The sequence below is a fragment of the Rhizopus microsporus genome, assembly GCF_002708625.1.
Source record: "Rhizopus microsporus ATCC 52813 unplaced genomic scaffold scaffold_35, whole genome shotgun sequence".
NCBI classification, from domain to species: Eukaryota; Fungi; Mucoromycota; class Mucoromycetes; order Mucorales; family Rhizopodaceae; genus Rhizopus; species Rhizopus microsporus.
This window is the reverse complement of record NW_019671950.1, coordinates 86103-104867: the sequence shown is the minus strand read 5'-3', so window position 1 is coordinate 104867 and position 18765 is coordinate 86103. Positions and strand designations below refer to the sequence as shown.

General features: G+C 36.4%; 13 protein-coding genes across 13 annotated transcripts; 5 read left to right on the top strand and 8 right to left on the bottom strand.

Annotated features, from left to right (window-relative positions):
* Window positions 1-1882, bottom strand: RHIMIDRAFT_99390 (uncharacterized protein). Its single transcript, XM_023615978.1, has 3 exons — window positions 1612-1882; window positions 1489-1564; window positions 1-1431 (listed from the first exon to the last, which is right to left on the bottom strand). Exons 1-3 carry the CDS (start codon window positions 1808-1810, stop codon window positions 270-272), a joined length of 1437 nt encoding a protein of 478 aa, XP_023461167.1. The 5' UTR covers window positions 1811-1882; the 3' UTR covers window positions 1-269.
* Window positions 1883-1986: 104 nt separating this feature from the next.
* RHIMIDRAFT_249280 (uncharacterized protein) lies at window positions 1987-2403 on the bottom strand (the record flags this gene model as incomplete). Its single annotated transcript, XM_023610602.1, has 1 exon — window positions 1987-2403. The coding sequence occupies one exon, from the start codon at window positions 2401-2403 to the stop codon at window positions 1987-1989; it is 417 nt and encodes a 138-aa protein (XP_023461166.1).
* An 80-nt stretch (window positions 2404-2483) lies between these two features.
* Window positions 2484-3908, bottom strand: RHIMIDRAFT_99348 (uncharacterized protein). Its single transcript, XM_023615976.1, has 6 exons — window positions 3552-3908; window positions 3355-3422; window positions 3205-3305; window positions 2969-3155; window positions 2836-2914; window positions 2484-2772 (listed from the first exon to the last, which is right to left on the bottom strand). Exons 1-6 carry the CDS (start codon window positions 3693-3695, stop codon window positions 2551-2553), a joined length of 801 nt encoding a protein of 266 aa, XP_023461165.1. The 5' UTR covers window positions 3696-3908; the 3' UTR covers window positions 2484-2550.
* On the top strand, window positions 3655-5066 carry RHIMIDRAFT_99351 (casein kinase II beta subunit). Its single transcript, XM_023615977.1, has 4 exons — window positions 3655-3917; window positions 3962-4462; window positions 4527-4738; window positions 4810-5066. Exons 1-4 carry the CDS (start codon window positions 3872-3874, stop codon window positions 4915-4917), a joined length of 867 nt encoding a protein of 288 aa, XP_023461164.1. The 5' UTR covers window positions 3655-3871; the 3' UTR covers window positions 4918-5066.
* Window positions 5067-5094: 28 nt separating this feature from the next.
* On the bottom strand, window positions 5095-5547 carry RHIMIDRAFT_242663 (uncharacterized protein; the record flags this gene model as incomplete). Its single annotated transcript, XM_023609826.1, has 1 exon — window positions 5095-5547. The coding sequence occupies one exon, from the start codon at window positions 5545-5547 to the stop codon at window positions 5095-5097; it is 453 nt and encodes a 150-aa protein (XP_023461163.1).
* A 379-nt stretch (window positions 5548-5926) lies between these two features.
* Window positions 5927-7405, bottom strand: RHIMIDRAFT_249277 (uncharacterized protein; the record flags this gene model as incomplete). Its single annotated transcript, XM_023610601.1, has 3 exons — window positions 5927-6203; window positions 6254-6931; window positions 6987-7405. The coding sequence occupies 3 exons, from the start codon at window positions 7403-7405 to the stop codon at window positions 5927-5929; spliced, it is 1374 nt and encodes a 457-aa protein (XP_023461162.1).
* Window positions 7406-7791: 386 nt separating this feature from the next.
* On the top strand, window positions 7792-8578 carry RHIMIDRAFT_209325 (coenzyme Q biosynthesis Coq4; the record flags this gene model as incomplete). The annotated part of the gene is made up of 3 exons (XM_023607131.1): window positions 7792-7882; window positions 7929-8158; window positions 8213-8578. Coding segments are annotated over 3 exons (687 nt in total), but the record flags the coding sequence as incomplete, so codon positions are not given.
* Window positions 8579-10646: 2068 nt separating this feature from the next.
* On the top strand, window positions 10647-10967 carry RHIMIDRAFT_242660 (uncharacterized protein; the record flags this gene model as incomplete). The annotated part of the gene is made up of 2 exons (XM_023609825.1): window positions 10647-10805; window positions 10854-10967. 2 exons carry the CDS (start codon window positions 10647-10649, stop codon window positions 10965-10967), a joined length of 273 nt encoding a protein of 90 aa, XP_023461160.1.
* Window positions 10968-11038: 71 nt separating this feature from the next.
* RHIMIDRAFT_242659 (uncharacterized protein) lies at window positions 11039-11372 on the bottom strand (the record flags this gene model as incomplete). Its single annotated transcript, XM_023609824.1, has 2 exons — window positions 11039-11190; window positions 11246-11372. 2 exons carry the CDS (start codon window positions 11370-11372, stop codon window positions 11039-11041), a joined length of 279 nt encoding a protein of 92 aa, XP_023461159.1.
* A 71-nt stretch (window positions 11373-11443) lies between these two features.
* RHIMIDRAFT_209346 (uncharacterized protein) lies at window positions 11444-12521 on the bottom strand (the record flags this gene model as incomplete). The annotated part of the gene is made up of 3 exons (XM_023607132.1): window positions 11444-11587; window positions 11641-12277; window positions 12304-12521. The coding sequence occupies 3 exons, from the start codon at window positions 12519-12521 to the stop codon at window positions 11444-11446; spliced, it is 999 nt and encodes a 332-aa protein (XP_023461158.1).
* A 296-nt stretch (window positions 12522-12817) lies between these two features.
* Window positions 12818-13900, top strand: RHIMIDRAFT_295923 (sortase; the record flags this gene model as incomplete). The annotated part of the gene is made up of 2 exons (XM_023614225.1): window positions 12818-13081; window positions 13138-13900. Coding segments are annotated over 2 exons (598 nt in total), but the record flags the coding sequence as incomplete, so codon positions are not given.
* A 629-nt stretch (window positions 13901-14529) lies between these two features.
* On the bottom strand, window positions 14530-15759 carry RHIMIDRAFT_295922 (P-loop containing nucleoside triphosphate hydrolase protein). The gene is made up of 4 exons (XM_023614224.1): window positions 15439-15759; window positions 15187-15389; window positions 14982-15133; window positions 14530-14934 (listed from the first exon to the last, which is right to left on the bottom strand). The coding sequence occupies exons 1-4, from the start codon at window positions 15562-15564 to the stop codon at window positions 14642-14644; spliced, it is 774 nt and encodes a 257-aa protein (XP_023461156.1). The 5' UTR covers window positions 15565-15759; the 3' UTR covers window positions 14530-14641.
* Window positions 15760-16681: 922 nt separating this feature from the next.
* Window positions 16682-17870, top strand: RHIMIDRAFT_242655 (uncharacterized protein; the record flags this gene model as incomplete). Its single annotated transcript, XM_023609823.1, has 4 exons — window positions 16682-16711; window positions 17135-17316; window positions 17401-17527; window positions 17589-17870. The coding sequence occupies 4 exons, from the start codon at window positions 16682-16684 to the stop codon at window positions 17868-17870; spliced, it is 621 nt and encodes a 206-aa protein (XP_023461155.1).
* Between the last annotated feature and the right edge of the window lie 895 nt (window positions 17871-18765).

Sequence of the window (18765 nt, the reverse complement as noted above, 5' to 3'; positions counted from 1 at the left end):
GCCTCTTTATTTATAATCATTACCATTTTTGGAAATACCATTTATAGCAGTAACACATGAATTAAGCTTCTAATCCAAGCGAACTTAAAGCTTGGTCCAGCATTTCTAATTTTTGATTATAAAGCGTCTCTAGTTCAGTCCATGTCTCTTGATATTCGTCATTAACCCTTCCTAATTCATTCAAGTCTTCTTCAGCAATGAAATGCTCTTTTGTTAAAAAGTACCTTAGATCATCAATAAAAGGAATGGAATCTTTATAGTTAGTACTATCATTTGTTCACGTCATTTTTACCTGTCTCTTCTCGTTTCTTAATGCTTGCTGCGCTCTGTTTTATTAAATTCAAGAATTGAGGTTGATGAATGAAATCGTCTAAATGATGTGCAAAGTATTTTATACAATATTGTTCTACCCTCTCTACTTGTAACTCGATGGCTGTCTGTATGAGCTCATATATATCTATAATAGGCTCTTTCTGGTTGGTAATCACAATGGCAGCCATCGCCTTGAGTCGGTCAATTAACAACATATCGGCGACTAGTAATACATCATATGCATCTTCTGCAGGGATGTTACATTTATCTGTATATATAAACTGAAGAATATAGTAACCGAATATGTCTGCATCCACATCATATAGTTCAATCAGAGGAAGTACCAGATTGGTCTGGCCGGGATACACAAGCGTAACTAACTTGGCGTCTTGCTCACCAAACGGGCCACTCAACATGGTATTAAAAAGCTCTACCCGACACAAATAAGCTTTGTGGCACGGAAAAATGATGTTATTGTGTAATTTAATAGCAATGTCCGCAAAGATGCTCTTGGGAGAGCATTCGAGCGACTCTGCAGCCCAAGGTTCGATCATAATCCAAGTTCGTTCTTGCTGTGGCTCAGCTCGCATGGCAACTGTGATCATGCCGATATAAAACTTTTCAAAATCATGACGTAGCATTATTATCTCCTGTTTACTATGTGATCGAAGTGCATCGTTTGTGCTTTTTTGCTCAAGTAGGAGTGAGTGGAGATGGTGGAATTCTAGATGCTTGGCAGCAAATAGCATGTTGTCGAGAATGTCATTATCGAGTGCGTAGTCAATGTAACCTGTGTAAATGTAACGTAACAATGCTGAAAATGTCATCGGATGAACCAAGTTTCTCTGTAATTTGACATGATCCTGTTCCGACCATCGATTGAGCAAATTCTTGCCGAAATAAGGTGATCTTGCTGCCAGAATAAACTTGTGAACATAGAACTCATGATGATCTTCTGTCATAGGTATTTGAAATGTCAAATCATGATGAGCATGACTTTCAAAAAGTTGAGTCAAGTAAAGTAAATAGGGCTGGTCTTCATCAACAGCCTTGGTTAGTTTGTAAGATAACAATAAATTTCTGATATCACTAGTTAATGCTCCATATAAACACCGTTCCCTAGGATAATTAATTAATCTTCCTCTCTTTTTATATTTATTGAGCCTAGATTTTTACCCTTGAAAGGTATTTCTGTCACACTGTGCTCCACTTTCTAATAAATATTTGACAATAGCATAATGCCCACAAAGGCCTACAATATACAATAAGAGACTATATTCATTGTGTATGATTACGTACATGCCCAGTAAAGTGGAGAGCACTGCCACTCATCCACATAATTAATAGGTGCATTAAAATGTTTGACTAAATTTTCTACTTGTTCAATATCCCCTTCTCTAGCCGCAGTACATAATTCTTGAAATAGTTGACTTTCATTCTGTTCATCAGCCGTAGCCAAGAACATCACTTTATCTTTGGATGTTATTGGCTTTCCCATACTTATAAAAAAAAAATAAAGAGAAAGAAAAGGAATCAATTTGTCTTTTTAGGCTTAGTTCTTTTTATTTTATTTTGTACAAATGAAAAAAAAAGGTATATAACAAAAAAAAAAAAGAAAAAGAAAGATGCTACATGTATATAAAAAAATTACCGAATATTTACAAAAGAAATAGCTCAAGATGATGGATTGGATTGAATTGGGGGTAAAGCATAATGATTGGTCAAGATGGGGGGAGGTAAATGCTGCTGAGAGATGACTCTTTCGTACATTGTACGTAATATTTCATTTTCTTGTTTAACTTTGGCTAATTCCCTTGACAGCTGATAGTTACTTGTCATCAGTTGAGATACTTTACTGGCCATATTCTTCATAGATTGTTGCTTTTTAGCTCTGTATTTAGCAGATGCCAATTTATTTCTGTATCTTCTTTCTTCTGCAGACATTGGTGGATGTGAATTCCTTCTTTCTTGGGATATACACTCGGGTGAAGGCGATCTACTTGAACTTTTGTATGAAGCAGGAGGTGATAACGGTAGTGTGTCATTATCAATGATTGCATCAATTGCCATACGCTTTCTAGAATCTTCCATCTTTATAATACGAGAAATATGAATGAATAATAAAAGAAAAAAAAAAGGATGGGCAAATTTATATATTATCAGTAAAATGCATTGACATCATTCTGTTTACACAAAAAGTTTATTTTTTTAAGGGAAACTATACAAAAAAGTAAAAGCTCATTTTTTTCGATATTTTGTACATTTATCAACATTAGGTAGTTCTTCAATCATTTCCCTTACTGTTGGATTAGAAAACCCATAATATTCTGGTCCAGAGATCGCATTGCTTGAATCCTTCTGTCTGACCTCATTCACCTTTTTGATAACAAGTGCCCATACACCCGTAGCTGTCCTTGCAGACAAGCACTGATCGGGAGCATCAGCTGGAGAAAGTGTAAACTACAATGATAATAATAGGCAGGTTATATCATTGAACTTATATATATATTCATATTGCATTACCAATGGTCCATCATGGCTATCTTCTACTTTACAGGTATATATAGTTTGATTTGATGGGTCAACCATACTCATGTAAGTTCTAATGCACATATTAGTGTCTATGATATCAGTATTAGGTATATATTGATTTTACCTCTCAGCAGTATAACCAATAGGAAAAATGTATCTGTCATTATGAAATGCAGGTCGCTCATAGTCAATTCGTCCTAACTCAATGATTCTTAAGGACGCTACAATCTGTGCTGGCAACTGAATTGATCCATCTTCATTTCTTTGAATGCTATAGCGTCTTTTTTGATAGCGACGTTTCTTTTTCCTATCTGTTTCCATGGAAATGAGCTTATGTTTATATGTTTATATACAATTTACATTCACCGTCATCGTCTGAGATATCACTATCTTCTTCTTCTTCTTCTTCTTCTTCTTCTTCAGATATATCCATTGGATCCATATCAGTTATCTTGCTTTTACTATCACTTACTTGTCAACACCAATCTTGTTATTGAATAGATTACTTACCCCTTCCTTGTATATGCTTGCAACCTGCGTTGTGCTGTATTTAATGCATTTTGAGCCTCTTTATGTCTCTATAGTAAAATGATGAATACAATACATGTTTATACATACACATACACACACATACGCACGTATGTATACATGCACGCGTGTGAGTGTGTGTGAGTGTGTGTGTATGTAATAATGATTATGATAATTACGGCAATCAAACGAATCAGCTTTCTCTTCATCTTTCTATACTTGGCTAATTTCTCATCTGTCCAAACGGATTTGTCTACTGGACTATCTTTCCACACAATGTCCGTTTGACACGCTGCGTCTATTCCCTTGATCGTCTCTGTCATGAAGAAGAAACGAAAATAAATAATTTTCAACCAATAATAAAAAATAGGGCTTATTTTGTTCTGTCTCTCTTTTTTTTTTCCCTCACAAACTATGCTGTATTTTTTTCTTTTTCTTTTTTTATTTCTTTTGTAAAGCCAAAAAGACACAGTACACAAGAGTTTTATTTATTATCTGAATGGATAGAACAACAGCAGAAAATGAAGAAGAATTGTTTTATGAAGGTACACTTATGAATATATAATGTTAGTATATTAACATACAGTAGACAATGATGACTCTGATGGCTCTCTTCAAAGTTGGATAAGTTGGTTTTGTTCATTGTCAGGCCATGAATTTTATATTGAAGTTCCCGAGGAATTTATCGAAGACGACTTCAATTTGACTGGTCTATCAGCTATTGTTCCTTATTATCAAGAAGCCATTGACATGATCTTGGACATTGAATCAGAAGAGACACATGACGATAAGGACACTGCAAAAGATAATAAAAAGAGCTGGGTGGACCCAAATACGGTAGAACCTTATGCTATTATGCTCTATGGACTTATCCATCAGCGCTATTTACTCACACGCAACGGACTAAGAGTCATGGCACAGAGGTATTCTAATGAACATTTTGGAACTTGTCCAAGAGTGTACTGCTACAGGTGTCCGGTCATTCCTTGTGGTAGATATGATGAAATCGGTAAAGAGAGTGTCAGACTCTATTGTCCTTCCTGTCTTGATCTTTACTGCCCTCCTACTTCAATACTCCAAACAATTGATGGTAAAGAAAAAGGACTTGATTCATTTATTGTGAGTGTGCAGCATTCATATTGATGTCTGTCTAGGTGCACACTTTGGAACTACATTCCCTCACCTACTGTTTGAAACCTATCCGGATTTATTACCCAAGATCAAACCGTACATTTACCAGCCTCGTATATTCGGATTCAGAGTGCATGAAAGTTCAAGATCGGGACCACAGATGCAGTGGCTAAGAATGAGATCACAAGAGTTTGTAGAGTTTGATGAAGAATCGGATGAAGATGAACTGGACAAGGTAATAAACAAAGAGAGAGAGAGATGATTGACCATATAGAGTCATTTATGTTTCTATATTTGTATATATAGCCAATGCCTCCATTGGTGGATGTGGATCAGCATGATTTAAAGAAAGAGTCTTTACCGGAACAAAAGGAGTCAACTAGCTTTAATAGTCTATTTCGACGCTTCTTTTAATACATAATAATAATAATACAAAAATATATATGCGTTTTTTTTTAATATAGATAAAGCTTCTATTGCTTGTTTTATATGCAAAAAGAATGATATCATGATGGGGTTAATAAGCAAGCAACGAATTTATTGAATAGACGTCATATTTTGGTCTTCATGTTTTAATACAATAATTTGACATTAAGTCCCATTTTTCTCTTTTAGTAACATTTCAATTAATGCATTCAGTTCTCTACCATGGCTGTATTCACAGTACCCCATAGCAACACTCCAATTCCATAGTAACTGGAGTCGTTTCTTTTGTTGTCTTGTCCAAAAGTAAGCGCTTTCTGTGGAATGATCCAGATGATGATTATATAACGTTAATGACGATGACGATGAAGAAGAATGATAAACAGGCTGAGGACAGGATAGGTCATTGGTGAATTGTTGCTTAGCCGCGATTCGTTTCCAATTAGCTTTTAGCCGTTGTCTCTCTTGTCTTTCTATTCTTTTTTGACGCTGGTGATATAGTTTTGTAATAGATTGAACCAAATACGAGAAAATATAAACGACGGATATAATAATCACAGCATTAGGAAGATAGGTTCTGTAGACTATATTGTCTATCAATGATGATTTCACAGGCACCATGTCATTATAAAAAAAATAGAGAAAGCCCTATTTATATACTGTCCTTCTTTTTAAAAAATAGTTAAAATCTCGGACAAGGAGACGGTTGATCTTGTTTGATGTGCAATTACAATAAAAGAGCCTCGGCCCGATACCATATTGTATCCCTCATTCTCTCTGCTTCTGTTTTTTTTTTTTTCCATAAAGTTTTGCATATAAAGAGAGAGAAAGATCTTGGAAGAAGAGGCCAAAGCGTCCTTTCAAACACAGCGCAGTGTAACGGTCGTACGCATAAAAATAGTATGTTCATATCCATTTGTTTAGTTAGATACTTTTTAAAAGCAAAGGATTGCGCATTTTTAAATTCATCCTAAGGGCTTTATTATCTTCTACATTATTATTATACACTTGCAACTTTTAGAACGCGGACGCATGCATCCACCATGTCTGAAGATTGCTCCACAGCTTTACAGCAGTCCTCAAATGGAGCTTTCCATGCAGAGCTTTTTAAAGAAATGTCAGCTATTGCCTTTACCAAGACTAGTGCGAGCATATAACATTGTGCAGGGTCAAGCGTAACAGCAGAAGGATCAGAGAGGTTGAATGTTTTAATAATGTTGACTATGTCATCTTCCATATTTTCTTGGATCCCTATCTGTGTTCTTATGATTTGGTACCTATACATATCGAGTTAATGACCTAACCTAATAATGTAATAGTAACATACGCTTCTAGAATACGTTCACTCAATATCTGCCCTCTGAGATAAGTCGTTTCATCCAGAGTTCGGCTCTCTTCCTGTAGTAGGAGCATGACATTGAGTCTTGTTTGATGTTTTTGCAGATCACTTAAATAGATCCTTGTTGCCCTTGTGGTCATATGGTCTAGCATAGTCCATATACTCCCAAACAGTGATAATACAGGGCGTTTTCTGTCCTTTTGTTTAGGTTGCGGTTTTGTTTGGACCTGTATCACGTTCTCCTCCGTCGTGTCTACAGATGTCGCTGCAGAAGCACTCTTTGGCTCAGTTACTATGTCTGGTTTATCCATATTCATATTCTTTAGCATCATCATAGTTCTAAACAGCTCATCTTCGTCTGTGGGATCTATAACTTCTTCTTTTTCTTCTTGGGTTTGTTCTGGTTTCTTGTCCTTCTTCTTGAGTACTACTGTTGCAGACGCTTTTCTGTCAGGGTTGATCTCAATTTTATATCCTTCGATAGTATCAAAAGTATGTACGCTAGGGGCAGCCACAGACTTGGCAGTGTCTTTCTCTACAATCTCTAGCGGATTCTCTAGAGATCCCTTTGGTATATTATCGAGTAAATGTTGAACATAATACTGTCGAATATCCTCTCCTGTTTTCTTTATTTCTGTCTTCAATCGTCGTTGGTTCACTGCTGATCTATTTAAAAGAGCATAAGTTCATTCCTTTTCTTCTTTATAAGTGCATGACTTACTCAAAGTCTTGATCAGGCGTGATCACATGAACCTCGACCTGTTTATTCAAGTCTCGAAACCAAACAGGTTCCTCTGATAACTGTAGACTATAGTACTTTGATTTCATAAAACATGATTCCGAGCAATAACTAGCAAGTTCTGTCTGATCAAATACTTTTCTCTGCACAAGTGAGATTTTGTACTTGTGAAGCTGCTGAGGTTCACTATCGCACAACGGATATCCACACCAATTCTGAACCACACGTTCTTCAATAACCTCAGCAAATGTCCTTGGCTGAAGATATGTCACTGCCTTCTCAAGCATAGGCTTTGGAACTTTTGGTTGTGAAAAGAGTTTCTCCTGCCAAACAAAGACAAGCTTATCAATCTTTTGGCGATGTACTGCGCTATCTTTGATGAGCTTTTGTTTGGCTGTCATCACCGGCTTCTTCTTTCTTTGGACAGGGCGCCGCTTGGATGAGGAAGGTACTGTTTTATTCATTGTTGGCTGCGCATCCATTGCTGTCTGTATAAAAATAAAAAAAAAAAAAGCAATCAGTTCCTTTACTGGGATCACCATTTTCTTTTTCAGCTACATTCACTCCCCCCTTCCTGCACCCTCCTCCCTCTCTTCTCGCTTCTTTTTTTCATTTTAAGAAAATTATGCAGCGAGTTCGTTACAAGTTGCTTGCTGCTCAACAACCTTGTTTACGTCTACTTGCTCGCTCTTGGTCGTCAACCAGCGCAGTAAATCAAGGTAAATTAAGCTTGTCATGTCGGTAATACTGTTTGATTGATTGTAATTTAGAGAAAAAACACAAGCTGTATGATACCCACATTCCGATTTCAAACACTGAAAGAACTGTTTTGACTGTTGGATCTGCATTTGCTGCACTTGCCAACCCGCTGCGAGGAGGTATTAGATACAACGATAACCTTAGCAAATATTAATATATGATTAGACATGGTAGCAACATTAGGAGAAACAACAGGCCACTTATTTTTAACCAGGATTCGAGATCAAATGCTTCAGTCAGACGAAGGACGCCGTATTTTACGAGAACGACCAGTAATTAATACAAAGACAATTGATTTTGATAAGCTCAAGGAAGAATGTGCACCAGGTACATTTGGACATGCCTATGTTTCTTGGCTTGAGGGTGAAGGTGTTACACCTGATACTCGCTGTGAGGTAAACAAAAGAAAACAAGGACATGCACCATGTTGATATCATTTGCTGTAATAGGTTCAATTTGTAGACGATGAGGAGCTAGCCTATGTCATGAACCGATATCGTCAAATTCATGATTTCTTTCATACATTGACTGGTCTGGGTGTTACAGTAGAAGAAGAAGTCGCATTAAAATGGTTTGAGTGGGTGCAGACAGGTCTTCCCATGACAATGCTCGCCTCCCTCTTTGGCCCACTTCGATTGACTTGGCCAGAGCGCATCAGGCTTTACCGAAACTATGTACCGTGGGCACTTCAGTGTGGTGCGTCGTGTACACCTCTTATGAACGTCTACTATGAACATAATTTTCATATGCCACTTGATGAGTTTCGCAAGCAACTTGGAATTATTTTACCTCCTTCCACGACTAACTTACAATAATAAATATACACGAAAACACACATTAAAAGAAAGAAATAGTACATGTAATATATAGACAGTTACTGCTGTCATTATTACTGTTTTTCAAAATATCAAATTAACCCAGTTCAGCCACTTTGGCTGAATGTTTTATTTGTTTCTGGCTTTAATCTTATTGTCTTACTGTACAAGTCTTCATTATACATTTAGTTAGGTCTATCACAAGTCATGGTATAGCATCCTGCATCGTGTCGTAAGCCACTTTCAGGACAGAAGCATAGGTAACAATTGTATTGGAAAGTTGTATATGGCTTACACCGAGCACCACTCTTTTCTTTTTCAAATAAGCAAAGCATATTACTACAATCAGCGTCTTCTTTTCGACCAGATTTTGTACATGTGCATATATTACAAGCGTCTTTTGCCTTGAATGTATCGCCCGGTTTACATGTCCCTGAAGAAGGAGCAGCAGAAATAATATAGAGGAGAGGAGCCACAGTGAATAAGAGAGAGAGAAGCTTCATAATGATGAAAGAAATTGAAAGGAAAAGGAAGTATTTTAAGCCCTGTTTATATAGTCAAAAAAAATTGATGTAGTCGAAATAACAATGCTTTATTTTTTCCGCCCTTTCTTGATTACATAAACTGTGGCATATTAACCAGGTTTAGCAATATGCTTCACATTACGTATCATTTTATGTTACTCATTCAATGCAGCCAACGTTCTCTACGTCATTGATCTGACCAAAATAGAAATTACAAAACAACTTTTGTTGGAACATACGACGTGTATTGTTTCAGTTCGGAAGAAGTCACGGTTTAGTAACTGAAGATAAAAGATTCTCAGCTTAAGAGAACGGGTTTGATAGCCATCTTTCTTTTGTCAGACTGTAACATCTATTCTATACTTTCAAACACATAGTAGCGTATTCGTTTGGTTTTAAACCAAGATGTTTCTGGACCTGTCATCTTTACTAACTATTAGGGAGGAGCCTGATCTTAAAAATACCAGGTTACAGCTTGTTCCTTGGACAGAAACAAAAAGAGAGAGAGAAGATAGACGCCGTGCATGTGATCAGTCTATTATACAATTGTATTTGTAACCTGGAAGTAAAATAAAGTAAAAACGAGAGTTAACCAAATTGAAGAGATGTCAAACGTATCCCACAAAAAGAGTTAACCCTAGTTTATAAGAGAACAATTCATCAGGATTACGTGCTTCTTTTTCTCTTTTTCTCCAAATAACAATGTTACGCTGACCAAGATGGGATATCAAGAGTTCCTCCTTTTTGAAAAAGAGTATTTGTACACAATTCAAGCATTAAATAAAGCCTTTTATTAGTGTGCACTTCATTTCTAATTTAGCAGATTAGTGTCGACGGATTACCCGGAAAAGGTTCCGAAAGCAGAGAAATATCTTGTTCCTTTTGCCGGATGTTTCCGTGTCCTTTAATATCCTTGTTCATATGAAAATGAATAACCCCTTAAGAATGTATGGTCCTTGTTAGCTACTTCTTTTATACTCACATCCTGCGCTTCTTTCTAATACAAATCTTCTTCTTTTTTTTTTGTATATTCAAAAAGGGGAGGATGCTTTCCCCAGACTTGAAAACAGTTTCATTGGATGATATTTAACATTGTGAGTGGAGTATGAATTATTGAATGATCATGTACATAAACTTGAGGCAGCAATGGCTTGATTTTAATGTCGTTATTTACCCTCTGTGTCTACCTATTCTTCTTCCTTTTCTTTAAAAAAAATGGCCTCATGTGTAAGAAGTGTGGGTTTATCATGAGAAAATAAAGGGTATTCTAAAAAAAGGTCAAGAGAATGGATCGAGGATTTAAAAAAGACATTAAGGTTGACTGTTACTTTTGAATAAGCTAAAGATGATTGCCAAAGGTCATTTATGAAGCATAGTTTATTCTTTTAGAGTGAAATGCAGTTAGCTTGTAAGCTGCATAAATTCAAAAAGGATGTTTCTCTGAGTTCCGAAATTAACCAATACAAGCAAATCAGCTCATTCTTTCTCGCGCGAATATATATAAAACTACAATTTGCTTTTCCCTTTCTTTCTTTATTTACAACATGCTTTCAAGATCATTTCAACGCTCTTCTCGACTTCCTATACTTCGTCTTACTAGACGATTTACTACATATCACACAGGCAGTGAAGGCGCAACTGCAAGTACTGGTGCTTTTGGTGAAAAGGAAAAGGCTATTGAAAATCAATGGGCCCGTGCACATGTAGGTGTAACTTTTTATTGATAAGAATATTTACAAACTGTACAACAGGACGCTGAAAAAATCAAGCTATTGCGTAAAGCATTAGAGAAACAAGAACAGGAGACAGCTGCACTCAAGGACAACCTCAATGAACTGGAGAAAAAGCACAAAATTAACAAATAATCTAGCTTTTATCTATTATGCATAATTTTTTTTTATTTCTCGTTTTCATTTGTTAAATAAATCAATATCAATCATAGCTGCCCCTTTGTTGCCTTCTCTATCACTTTATTCATACAAGGCTGATTTAGGATATCATAGATACGTCTTGAGATGTCTCCCAGAAACAGTTTGTCGATTTCAAATTTGCTTTGAACATCCTTGAGGATCTCATTATCTTTGTCATCTGAGATAAAAATGACCGACAAACCTTTGATACCAAAATGGTCAACACAATCTACTCTGAAAAGATAACAATCGATGCTTTTCTGTCATATTATAGTTGATGGCAATATTTACTCGCTCAATATCAAAATCTTTGGCCAAAGCGTCAACAGTTACCACGATACGCTTTTCAAATTCCTTCATACGGAACTACCCTCTAGTAATCCATAGGGCATAGATCCAATAAGACAGGATCATAGAAATGGCTTTTATTGTTACGACACGCAAATGGCTGATGGATGCACGCCCTGAGTCCAGATATAGGAACCCAGAATGACAAACATAAAGCATTGCGCAACAACGACAGAGGATATACCATAGATGTAACTGTTTACCAAAGGTAATGCGTTTAATTCAACCTACATAATTTAGGTAAATCTCTCTTTTTTTGTAAACTAAACTTTGGGATTACCATAAAGGTTGAAATAGTTGTTAAACACCCACAAAATCCGTCAGCAAGTGCCTGTAGGACATAGCATTTAATTGGAGTCATGATGATTGCACCTGACTGTAGAAGAGACAGAGCTGCTAGTATGATTGTGCCTAATATGTTGGCAGTAAATGTGCCTACAAAAAAGAGCGAATATAGAGATGAATTATAAAATGATAGCACCCATCTTAGGAGTGCACCAGCAGGAGCAAACACGCAGGCTAATGTAAGTTCTTTTTGGCTCTTTCCAAAGACTGCAGCAAAAACTACACCGATCCAACAGAGCATACCAAAGGATATCACCAAATAATCTTTCATTGACAGATATTTTGATGTAAAGCCTTGTGGAGCAACTTTTACTTCTGGAATATCTGTTCTCTTATACATCTTTCCTATGTGCTGACCAAATAGTAGAGCTTGTTGAGACATGGAAAGCGTCACCAGGAACACAGATATTGCTGCCAGTACATTCTTTCCTGAGGTATGTGGGTTTGCATTGTAATTGGCAAACTCTTTAAAGATTCCTAGTTGCCAAGAGGAGAACGTTGTGATAGAACCACAAAGGCCAGACGATAAGCCACCGTGAAGAGGATAGTACCTTTTGATGTCAAATCTAGTGCTTCTTGTCTATATTTTTATATTTACCATTGAAATAGTAAAGTCTTATTTGTCATAACAACTCCCATAATAAAACATCCAATCCACTGTGCATAAACAAGACTGAAAACAGGTGCTCCAGAATAGGTCTCTAAACGACTAAGCGCAATCCTTATAAGAACACCAGCGATCGAGAAAGGTATAATAGTTGCTGCAATGACAAACTTATTCTCATTCACCACTAAGACTTTCTCCTCATTTGCCATTGCAAGACAAAAGAAAAAGGCTCAAAAATTTCCCTCTGACTTTAAAAGTGCTTATCAGATAGGAAAGTCGTTGCCAGTTCTTTCGATATGAAAGAGAGGAATAGGAATGGGTATATTTCTTTGAACTGAAGACAAGATATCTTTTTTTTTTTTTTCCTTTTTCTTTACTTTTCTTTCTTCTTGTTTACTAAAAAGATACTACAAACAAGGTTATCTGAACTTGGACTGTGATACGATATACTGAGCTTAAATAGATTTAAAAGTTTTGCCCTTTCTTTTTCATTTTATATTCTTTCAATGAATAAAACTTTAGAATTGTATAATATCAGAGAAGCTACTGAAGCAGATTTGCCTCAGATATGCGAGATATTTAATGAACGCATCTCCAATTCCACTTGTATATTTGTGTACAATACAGTTTCATTAGAAAATAGACTTACTTGGTTCAATGACCTTAAATCAAAAGGTTATCCTATCATTGTTGCTGCAGAGAAAGAATCAGACAAGGCTGTTGCTTATGCTTGCTTTGGATCATTTAGACCACACCCTGCATACGTGTTGTAAATATAAGTAGTATATAAATGTACATTGACTCATTTATATATTTTGTTGATAGATCTACTGAAGTTTCTTTGTATATTCATCAACAACATCAACGAAAAGGTCTCGGTGGTCTCATGCTCAAGGAAATGCTACGAATTGCTAAAGATATGCAGTTTCATAGCATCATTGCAAGTATCACAGCTGACAATGAAGGCTCGATTGTGCTGTTTTCTAAGTTTGGATTTCGCCATTGTGGAGTTACACATCAAGTGGGGTATAAATTTGGCAAATTTTTAGATGTTGTGTTTATGGAATACTTGACAGATGCGCCAATCATTTCACAAGATATTCCATCCTTCAAGGCATTCCCATGGGGCGCCTATACTTTTAATGAAAGTTTATTCTAAATAAAGGCTTTAATCGTTCATGGCTAGGTAAGCAGTACCATCTACGACAATATGATATTTAGCCATAAAGGATAGATTGCTGCTCTGTTAAGAAGAAGTAACGTCTTCTTCAACACTCGACTGTGCGTTCTAGAATGTGCGTCTTTCTTAAACTTCTACGCACAAGATTGCACAAGGTCCGAAGCATTGAGTATTTGCAAAGGGCAACAAGGGCAATACGCATTTGTTCTTTAGAGTGAATATCAGAGAAAGTATTATTTAGCTGTTGCTCCTAAGCAACACAATGTTACAAGATACGCGTTTGTTGCTTTATGTAAATGTTCCTGAGAGTTGCACAAAGCTGAATAAAAAAAAAATGAGCGTATGCTAAACATATTTCTTCTACACTTTATTCACAAATTATCTGCACACTGATAAAAAAATGATAATTTCAGACAACAAATGAGACAGCAAACAATAATAAAAGAGAGCATACAAGATGCAAGAGAATGAATAAAGAAATGATTAGTAAATCAGTTAATAATTTAATATTAAATACTTACATTATAAAAAAGATAATTTATAAGAGAAAAAGAATAGACATTTAAAAGAAACTATTAATATCTTACCCGAAGTGTATCTGGCTGGGTCAGCGATAACCAGCCCGGAAAGAGCAAAGAAAAAAAAAAGAAGCAAGCAAGAGACACGAGAAGAGAGCAAGAGAGGGTGGATGGGGCCAAAGTTTGGTAAGAACCAAACTACCCCCCAGCTAGCACCGGTGCTGTTTTCGATTATGATCTATAATACTACATATTAGTTTCTTATAAGAGTAAAGAATATAACATACCTTAGGACTAGCTGGGGAATAGCTGGTCTTGCTTTTTGGTCCAAAGAAGAAAAAGAAAAAGAAGTCAAAATCAGACTATTTAAACAAAGCCTCTAACAGCTTTTTCAGTTACGTGTTATTCATAAGCATTGACCACATTTATCTTCTCTCAAAAAGATAGAATTCATTACCTTTTTAATAATAAAGAAAGGATAGATAATCAACTAAAGTGTAATTGTTATTGGTTTTAAATTGTGTGCGAATAATTGTAGTATGTATTTCTACTATACATTCTTCCTTCAGGTCATTCTAAAGGCAAAAGCATGTAATAGCTTCTTGAAAATAAGGACAGGCGTGTGTCTTTATTACTGTATCTGGCATACGTTAGACATTGATGACCATGCGTCTTTGATACTTTCTGCAATAAAATTAGACTTTTGTTCTTCACCTGGGATGCTCATGATTTGTTTGAACCAGTTACAAGTGAATCGTTTACCATTATTTCTTGCTTCACACATTCCCACAGCATAATAAAGCTCGCGAATATGTCTTTGAGTGTAGCTACTATTACGCACATTCTGCGTCGATGTGAACACGACTGAAGGTTCAAAGCTCTTTGAAAGTTTATAAATCCTTCTAATCTCTGCTACAAACCCATCTATAACTTATATTAGAGAAATTCATCTATGCATAGACACAACTCACCATCACTTGCAGTAACAGCATCCATATTATCTTCCAAGTCATCACGGAATTCTTCATCAACATGCGTAAATACAATGATAACAAAGTTCCAAAAGTCCTTTCCAAGCAGTTGGTGGAATAAAACAAGCATGTTTTGAGTATATGCGTCCAATCTAACTCCAAAGGAATTAATATCAAATCACCAAATAGCTTCTTTTTCTTTAACCTTATATCATTGATGTTGAATACCAAAAAGAATGCACTTACGCCATATTGAAGTGATTTGAAATATTTAATCATTTCTTGTATGCTTTGGCGGTCGTGAACGCTAGAGTCTATGAGTCCAGGAGTATCAATCAGGTGGCAATATTGTAAAGAAGGAGCAAACTTCCATTCTTTTGTGATTCCGTTAACTTGTTGTGTAGTCAGCTACAAGTAGGAATAAGCTTATTTGTATCGTTTTTATTTAATTACTTACTTCTACACCATTTCCAGTTTCAAATGTATATTCACCAGTAATTGCGTTTAATAAGCTTGACTTTCCAGTTCCAACCGCGCCAAGAGCTGAGACAACAAAGGTGTTTTTTTCTTCTCCTGATATCATAACTATTAAAAAATTAAGAAATAAAAAGAAGGCTTAGGTGAGATCTAACAAGAAAAAGAACCACGAAAGTGGCTGACAGTAGATCCATGGTTCTGTGTGGTACAAGAAGCCATTTCCTTACTAATGCAGTAATCGATCAACGCCCATTGGGAGTACGGTCGTTCTGTTCTCAATTTGAAAAGAAAAATGCTCAAGTATATGCCTAGATCTTGTGATGACATGCGACAAGAGTAGTAAAAGTTAACAGCTTTGGTGTTTCCTTTTTGTCATTCATTATTTCTTGGAACATTGTGTACCACAAATTGAAAACTCGCTCAGAATTCAAGGGACCACGTCTATCCAAAATGTTTGGACAAGAATGTGTTTACGTCCCTAAGAGGCTTGCAAGCCGTTTTTTTGACCCTTTGAGCGATCATCTGTATTTGCTGAAAATACAGGCTATTGTTGATACTATCGAGTACGAATACCTTGAGAATGTTTCGTGCCATCTAGAGACACATGAGTCAGCCTTTACAAAAAATATGACTGAATTTGAGATTGACATACGGTTTTCTTTAGTTAAGAAGGCAAGCCATATGCCGCATACATGTCCCAAGTATTTGATAAGATCACTTTACGTCTCTACATTAAGAATGATTAATACAAAGAACTACTTTTACTCACAAATGATCTTGTTTATAAAAAGGCAACGCGTGTCTTGATCTGAATGAATAGGTGACCTATGAATGTGGTATCAAAAAGTAGGCATGGACAGCTATTTCGCTTTAAATCAAGAGATAAAATCAACGTTTGCAGAGCAGCGCGTTCCCAACCACTGTTCAAAGAGAAACATAGTCTATTCATTTCCCTGAAAAGCAATAAAATGACACGAGACTTCGACCTTGTACAAGAATGTGCTTATCAAACATACACAGATAAACTCTTAAAGACACATCCATTCAAATCCTTGATCAACATGTACATTAAAAGAAACATAAAATAAGAGGATAAGTGGCATAATCTCATTGTTCTTTCTTTTTGAACAGTAACAGGATGATTCCATTGTCACGCTTTTCTTTATGCCTTGTCAATAGAAAATCCCATAATTATCTTTGCCACTGCACTCAAAGTGTCATTGATGCACTTTCAAAATGAAAGTGCTGCACAAGTAAGGCTGACATCGCTATGGTTTCACCTTAACACACCTGTGTTTTCACAAAAAAGAGGAAGTAATCTGTGAAGAGATTATACATGTAAGGAAGTAGTGCATAAAACATGACGTTGCTTTTGTTGTTCTTTGATACCTACTTGATTAACAGTGATGACTATCAAACACCAAGTACATTCTAATAGAGCAAAAAATACACCGGAAAATAGGCTCTTTCGGGTCGAACATTACACCTATGTATGGGCTCTTTTCTCCTTTTACAGTAAAATAGCAAATCCTTTCTTTTCTTTTTTCATACAATTCTTGAAAACAGAATTAGAATATAATAATTATAATAACACTACTACTATTACTCAAATCCCAACCAGCTGTTCCGCCTGTGGCATGCGTTTGGAAAGCAACTCAGCTTACCGCACCTGCTAGACATGGAGAGAACAAGTAGCAGAATCACGATGCAGACATTGTGTCGAAAAGCAACAAGAAGAGGGTAGGATCGCTACTAAACCGCCAAGAAGAACAGTTAAGTCTGCTGATGCTGAAAATAGAGTCAGAAGCAGACCCAGAGCAGACCCTGCTGAGCATGTCCCCGCTGCTTACATTTCTCAGTTACACCTCTTGCGGCCATTGGGCCTGGAACGAATGAACAAGGAATGCTAACACAGTCATGGCCTGCGTTGAATAGACGAAAGGCAAGAGCTATCTTTATTGAGAAATCCTCGCTGGGAATCTTGTTGCAAACAAGGACCAGTCCAGTTACAACTCTTGTCTGATCCACCTGAGTACTTGAAGGGCCTTTTTGTTCGGGCAGACACTCAAGTAAGGCAATTCAGGGGCAATCTTCGTCAGTACAACGCTGCCTTTGCTTTTACGTCTTTAGGATGCGATATTGCCTCAGCTGAGGAGCGTAATGCCAACAGTAGATTCTCTCTGCGAAGGCCATTCGAGAACAAAAATGCCTAGGCCAGTTACATTCAAAAGCTTATCTGCACCTCCAGGATCTTATATCCCAATGCTTAAAGAAATACTTAAGCGACTTACGGCTGAAAATCAAGAATATCAAGAAACCCAATCACAAGATCAGCAAGGAAAACCAAACTACATAGCGCGACTATTCTCTTTGTCCCCTATACCATCATTTAAATGGCGATTCGTAACTTAAACCCAAATACACTCTCATCCTTTACTGGTAAGCTTATGCAAAGCAGCTATGAAGCTAAGCTTAGTATGTTCAATACTACCTTTGACTTGCCAAGTTTAAAGATAAGCAGATATTTATTAATGAACCGCATGCACATGAATATATCTATGGGTTAATTGCGATTCATAATCAATATAGCTTTGAAGTTTTAAGGAAACCAGCAACAAAAAATAAGATAGCGTTTGCTGAAGTTCCATAGCATCCCTTCGTGATGTGAATTGCTTTGACAACATGACATAAATGCTTAGAAGAACATATTCAAGTTCGCCAATAGCGTCCTTTGTGGATGTGATAGACCACATGAATTTCGTCGCTGTATCGAGAACACGGTTCTCCTCATGGAGTTTAGATATTTACTACTAGTAAAAACCAGTTGTACAGAAATTATGATAATAAAGTAGACTGCAGCCATGAACAAGTGGTACATTTACACTTATCATTTAACTGATACTAATTGATATTCTCATACGTATATCTTACTGTGCTTACCTAATTCGTATAATTAGCTTATATAGATCTTTGTTCACAAGACATAGGACCTATCTTTAGCTTTTTCTTTTTCGTTTTCGCTGCAGGATGGCAATGCCAAGTTGAGGGAAGGTATGCAGATAGTGTTATTTTAATTCGAATATCCAACAGTTTCAATCATATTTGATCATCTTAAAATAGATACACAATTCATAGTGATCACCTTGTCTGCTACAGATTATTTCTATTGTGTCCAGTTCTGAGGTTCAAATTTCCCCACTGCTATGAATATACTCTGCTATGCCGAGGCAGCATCATTTCATTGCTAGGTCAGGTTGGTAACCACATAAACCCTTGTCTATGGCTACTAATGATGTGTTTTTTTTTC